At 36.8% G+C, this 7,095-nt stretch overlaps 1 protein-coding gene across 1 annotated transcript in view; it reads right to left on the bottom strand.

Moving 5' to 3' along the window:
* The window catches only part of LOC120624131 (LIM domain transcription factor LMO4.1), an 84,727-nt gene continuing 77,632 nt past the window's right edge, over positions 1 to 7,095 (bottom strand). Inside the window, 3 exon segments of the mRNA XM_039890496.1 lie at positions 1 to 698; positions 701 to 796; positions 1,108 to 1,258. Of these exon segments, the coding sequence (XP_039746430.1) occupies positions 552 to 698; positions 701 to 796; positions 1,108 to 1,258 (394 nt within the window). The 3' untranslated portion in view covers positions 1 to 551.

Here is a 7,095-nt window from a genome sequence, read left to right as displayed (position 1 = left end):
TCATTTTGATAGTTACTTAATAAAATATATTCAAAATATAATTTGGGTATTTACATCAGAATAGATACTTATTACTAAAATTCTAAACATTTTTTTAATTCATTATAGTTCAAGTAAAAAGCATAACTCCAAATTAAATCCATCTTTAAATAAGGCAGTCTTTCCCGCGTATTTATTTACTTTTAAACCGGACCTTTACTTAATTGCTGAAACATTATTCTAAGTCGAGATTGCCCTTATGAGATCATCTTATGAGATTTAAACATTTATTCATTACATTTTAATATAAGTCTATCTAAATCTTTCACGTAGGAAGAAATTAATTTGTCTATCGACGTTACAGGAACACTGACGTCATGTTCCCGTAATGAGAGTTTTGGCATTAGCTTTGAAACTTTGTAACAACTACTAACGTACAATGAAACGTTCTCTAAAACATTTTTTACACGTACCCACTCAAATCGAGTTACATCTAATTTTAAACAGTTCACTTACTTAACTCCTTCAGTTTTGACACTTCTCTAAGGAACGAGAGTCACTTGGCGAATAATTCAGCACGAAACACTGAGTGAAGTAACTTTATAGTTCACGAAGAGTTCACAAATAGTTTCATTCGGTTTTGGTACTTGACGTATGGATGGACGTCTCAGACACGATAGTCTCAGCTTGACGCGGAGAGGCCGAGGGGCTTGAGGTGCGAGGGAGGGGCGAACGACGCCGGGGAAGAACCGGACATATTGTTGTTCAGATCGCCGGAGCGAATGGAGCCATTCATGAGACTCATTGCGTTGCTTGTCTGTATGAGAAATTTAAAGGTAGTTAACTCTTTTAAAAAATACAAAATATATCATAAGTAAAAATAAACGAAACTGTTTTTATTAAAAAAAAAGTTTTAGATTACATAAAAAAAAAAATTTAACTATAGGCTGTTTTCTAAATATATAATTTTTCTGTGCATATGTATGCTGTAGGCTGATCGATTTCGTAGATTTTTTTTTGTGAATTTCAGCCCTTAAATTAACATAAGTTTTCTACATTTCATACAAATTTCGGCCCTGACTCAACTGATTATCTGAATAATGCAGAGCTATTGGCTGTGGAGCTTACCGGTGGTGGCGGCAGGTGTGTGGTCTGCCTCTTAAGATGCGCTAGCGGTGGAGGATTGTACGCCATGTTGGCGAACACCAACCTCTCCTCGTAGTCGTACTCGCACAGTATCTTGTTTTCGCACAGGTAGAACCGATCACCGACGCAGAATCTGTGGGAATAGGACAACTGTTTAGACTAAATGACATTATTTTTTGGTACCATACTTATCCTTATTGGGCACAGTCTCAGCATTGAGATATTGACAGGATATAAGTTTACAGTTTAATATTCTTTTTGTAGAGAAGACGAGGGTTATACAGCATAGATCCAACACGCTACGTCAATGCCGATTCCAAAAAGCCTTAACATTAAAGAGACGTTTTTAAAATTTAAACGTACTATAAGGTACCCAGAATACTGACATTTAATAACAGAAATCAAGAAGTTGCTAAACCTAGTGTACTTAATGCACTCTACTATATTTTGTGACAATTATTTATCACTTAACAAACAATACATACAAACAATACAATAATATAAACAATAGTAACTCAGTTAAAACTTGTCAATTAAGTAGTCCTTAAAACCAATGAATATACTCGATAACCTGGTAGGTTGGACCCATAATTTACCGAGTCAGAGTTAAATGTTTTTTTTTTCAAATAAAAGGCACTTTTGATGATGGTGGTAAATATATTTGAAACCTTAAAACTAAAGGGTTCCAAGCTCACCTGTTGGACTAAGGCGAAGGCAAATGCAGTATTTTTTAAACTTGTAAACCCTTGGGACTGGTCTGATTCGGGAAGCTCTGCTATTTTCATATTTTAGTAATTATAGCCGTTGCCAATAATGACTTACCATAAGGCATGGGGGTGGACTAAGCTAATTAAGAACACTACACCACGGGCCGTTTCTTGGAAGAAACCCCCAATACTTAATAATAATGCTCCCAACCTGGAGATAGATCCCAGGTCTTCATCGTCTATAGTCGAGCATACTAACCATATTACCAAACAATTCATTGTAATATTATATATTAAAATTTTTAACTACGCTGAAAAATAATGCATTGCAAAAGTAACAAACACAGTATATATTAATACTATTATGCAAAAAAAAAAAAAAAAAGATATATCAACAATAATGAATGGTACTGATGCAGACACAGAAGGTATGACGTCTAACTAATTGACAATTAAATATATTTATTGCAGTAGAATTCAATGTTTACGTTAGACGTAGAGTGTAGTTACTAGGGGTTTAAGTAAAGCGAGATCCAATTAGTGATTTTCAACGGGGCATAATATGGCTAATGCTTGCTGTAGTCTCACTATTGCATTGCTAAGGTTGCCGTGTAAATCCTATTACTTGGGCAGTTCAGACAGTTGATTTATTTAAAGTAATTTAAGGTCAAGGAAAGGTACTAAGTATTTCCTAACTTAAGTTAAATTCTGATGCATATTAGCTATAACGTTCTTCTAAAGTTAGCTTAGAACTGATTGTAAATTTTTAGATCTAATTGGTATCTTTATCATGATTATATCAACCCATCACCACATGGCCTGGGTCTCCTCCCACAATGGGAGCTGTTTTAAAGCCGTAGTCCACGCTGGCCTAGTGCAATCCGCACTGGGTGGACTCCACAGACCTTTACAAACATTAAAGTAACTCTCAGGCATTTAGGTTTCCTTACAATGTTTTCCTTCACCGTTGAAGCAAAATTCAAATTCAATTTTAATTGCTTAAAACGCAAATAACTTAGAAAAGCTGGGAATCCAACTCTGTCCCCCGAAATTGGATTTGAAGTTCTACCCGCTGGGCTATCACCGCTGGTTTGTATATAAGTTTTAAATCCTAGATGTTCTGAAAACTTCAAAATCCGAATTAAGAAAACTAAGAGCATTAAACCGTAAATTAAAACATATATCCCGTAGATACTTTCAGATTTTATAGCTCCACTCGAAGAACCCTAAAATAACATTGAGATGTTATCGTAAATTTATCATTGTTGAAGCGTAACGGACGCCGGAAAGAAACCGAAAATGTCTAAGAAATAAAATTTACTGGCATGAGTGGAAAGGTCAGCGTGGAGCAACGAAGAAGGGCACGATAACGTCACGCGAGCGCGCATCCCTCAATGTGGCAAAACAAAAGGTATCGCCTTCGACTCGCCACTGGCCGTCCGGAACCGCCGGTGATAACACCAAACCTTATCTTGGCACCCCAAACTCCCCTGCGTCTTCCTCCCCCCCGCGACTCCCGACCACCCGCCAACTCTTTTGTTTCACTTGTCACAAAAATTAAGCGCAATAGCTCGGCTACAAATGTCTCTTTTTTAACGGGCCAATTTCCACCGCAACTCAGTCGATTTCGCCGCTCTTAATTAACTTTATTTCCTGTTCTCTCCGTTCCCGACTTTTGTTTTTGGGGGTTGTCCTTTTTATTTTGCTATTTTTTGTCTGCAGTCGCGTAATGGAAAAGATGTAGAACGAAATTTTAATGACTGGGTGCAAGTTAAGCTTTGTGCGTCGCGCCATTGTGCTATACGGCGTGAAGTTTGACGTTTTACGTAACAGGACGTGTCTATTAATTGTTTTCTCTCAGCCGTGAAACAATAACAATTGAAAACCTTTTGAAGCTAGCCCTCGTTAATAGGGTCTGCTTTATTTACTTTCATTTATTTTAAAGGCGAGTTTTAAGTTGATAGGCACCAAAAGAAGTTTGATATACAAATATGAACACACTCAACTTTGCTGGGCTTTTTCTATCCGAGAGCTCAAACACTGGCAGAAATATGATGTACCATGACTATGCTATTATTTTATTTTAAATCTACAGGTGGTACCTGATGGATTAAATTTGTCATATCTTTCTTTGAATGAAAAAACAATTCTTAGTGCTTTACTCTCTCTCTCTCTCGACTCTTAAGTAAAAGAGCTGTTGGTAGAAAATTTCTGGGTTAAAATTATAGTTTCAGATATAAGATTATGAGTATATTGCCAAGTATCCTATACATAATTAGTTTATAAGCTGTACGTTAAAAGTTCTTGGTCCTAAAACAGTCATCATTTTCTTAATAGGTCACTGGTCCCTTTGACAGAGAGAGGTTTAAGCCACCACACTAGTGTAGCGGATTGGTAGACTTCACTCTCCTTTGAGAACTCTACGGATAACTCTCAACCATGCAGTTTCCGCCACAATTTTCCTTCGCTGTTAAAGCAAGTATATCTAATTACGTAAATTAAAAATGAACATATCCCTGTAAATAAAAGTTACAGGTTCGTGTCGAATTCAACCTCCCGAAAATAAGGCCGAAGTGTTAAATACGCACTAAATTGTTAACCGTTATAAGTAGTCTTGAATTTACAAGTGGCAGCGACTCTAAATCCAGACCGTGTGCAGACTACGATATGGTCAAGGCATAAAGGTTCGCACGATCTGAGCAGCTTCCGTGGCCGTAGCCGCGGGCACGCCAGCAGATTGCTACTAAATTATTTAGCCGTTTAGCGATATTCGCCCCCTCGATATCTGCCGTCCGCCGCTCACATCGGACAGCCAGCAAATTGGATTCAGATTTCTGCCGGCCGTGGAAATTGATTTGTACGTGATATTTAATAGCTTGCCGTATTGTTTACTAAATATGTACAGATATGCAAAACTACTTTTCAAATATATTTTTTAATTTTTTTTTTTAATTTTTAGCGCTCGGTCTGTTTGCATTGTGGCTTCTATCAATAACAGTACTATTAGATCTAGAAAAAAAGATTCACTCACGAACTGGGTGCCTATTTTTGAGTTTTATAGTGAACACTTTATCTACTAGATTTTGTATGGGAATGCGTGTCTAGTACATTTTTGATCAACGCCACAAACATTTTTTAATTTATGTAATAAAAAGTTTCATTTTAGCGTAAAGGCCCGGCTAGTTAATTGCGCCTCATCATTCCACATGTCATATAAGGAAATAATTTTGATTATACCATCATCGTTGTCGTCCTCAGCCTTTTTGTCTTATTACTGAACACAGAAGCATTCCCTATCCCTCTCTCTTAACACATAGGAGAGAGGGATTGAAAGTATACCTCTACAAAACTACTCTAACGTTTACTTAGAGTTACTCTCTAACTCTAAAGTTTGAAATGATGCTGCTGCATCATTTTAAACGTTAGACCTCAACAGTTGGACATAGGTCTTTGCATGGACTCGCAAGTGTCCAGTGTCTCTCTGTAATTCTTTTTATTCGTCTATCCAAGCGCTGTGCTTATAGCTTTCCAGTGGGGGGGTCGTCACTCCAGCACCTAAGGACACCAAAATCTAGCGGTCATCCGTAGTAAATGAGGACATCAGCCCTCTGTTCTCGAACCTCTGCCGGTAACTTAGTCTCTTATGTAGATCCTCTTATTTTATTTTATCACGTAGAGAGATACTCCGAGGATAACATGAGCCCTCATTTTTTAATTACCCGCTTAAGAAGGCATCTCATCATGTAACCTCATAATCTCTTAGACCCTAGACGTAAAATAGCTAGTCAATAGTTTTGTTATAAATTTATCATCCACATTAAACAGCAGTTTGGACCTCCATAACATGCAAATTCAAGGAGCCGTTAAATGAATACACAATAGAGAAAAGGCATCACACAGGTTCTCGCAAAGCGGTAAAGGTCCACAAGTGACGTATAAACCATTCAGACTGGCTCCAATCTCGCGACCTCTCTATTATTTAAACGGATACAAGACGGTGGACTGCTTCGCTCCTGCAATCTTATTCGCTATTTAACTCAACCCATCTTGTACAAGCAAGAGCTATTTAAAGCATTGTAAGTGATTGAATTTTAAAGTGTGAAAGGATTACTAAATGTGAAAATCTTAAAAAAACAAATCTTAGGTTATAATTTTTCTTCTCGGGCAATATTATATCAATGATGGTTAGAGAAATACTGGAAAGACGTTTAAAGGTTGTAAGTATACATATCATGACATTTTCATAAGCAACAAAAAGGCATACTGAATTATGGTGTACCCACTACTTAGCCGATTGTTCTCGAATAAGATTCTCAATAAACAATCTTGACATACTCGTAGCATCTTTTTTGGCTCTAATTCGGTCGCTGTAGGTGGAGCCAAGATGTAAGATGGAGAAGTTTACGTTTTGTTTTTGCACGATTTGTATTATATGTACAATGGTGCCAATTCTGTTTAATATAGATCTATGAATTAAACTAAATATATCTAAAAGTTTTGTCGTATTCACAATGTATCCTCTAGAAATATAATACACTACACTATATTTGAGCTTGCCGATGTAGTTCAGTTTAGAGATTTATATAAAACAGGGTGTATAGCTTCCTTTCTCCATCGTTTTTCTCTGTGAAACCTAGTGATCTAAAAATATCACTCTCAATTATTCTCGTCAAAAAAAAGTCTAATCACCGCCCGAGAAGTGAGTACAAAAATGTGTTTCAATAAATAAAGTAAAACGCTAAATTTTAATTGAATGTTCGTTGTCCCATAACTGTTATCCAAAAAGAGCTAATCTATTTTTATATTCAGTAAAACAAATTTCTCTTTCTCTCTACATACCCCCAGAGACGAGCAGTATAAATACCATCCACATTTAATATCCTGCAGTAGTCAGTATCGACAGATTCATTAATAAGTTCCAGTTAAGCGGTGCATCATCGCTCAGCGCAATATCTGAGCGAGCGCGGGGAAATCAAGCACAGTTTACCTGTTTGCCAACACTACACTGCTCTTGTACTCGTACTGACTAAACAACGCTCTACTAAATTGTGTTCTGGGAATTAGAAGTTAATTTGTAATTTTCCAACCTTAGCTATACAGAAATCATGTTTATTTATAAAAGTCGAGTATCTTGCGATGGCTTTTGTACAAATACAGATGCTTCATATAGCCCGTATTTCCCGAAAATTTCCGAAAAAAAATCTCATTTTACTTTCTCTGAAAACCTTCAAAGTGCCTAGCCATCCGACTATCGGACGAATAA

Source organism: Pararge aegeria, chromosome 5, assembly GCF_905163445.1.
Source record: "Pararge aegeria chromosome 5, ilParAegt1.1, whole genome shotgun sequence".
Classification (NCBI taxonomy): domain Eukaryota; kingdom Metazoa; phylum Arthropoda; class Insecta; order Lepidoptera; family Nymphalidae; genus Pararge; species Pararge aegeria.
This window is presented reverse-complemented; position numbering and strand designations above follow the sequence as displayed.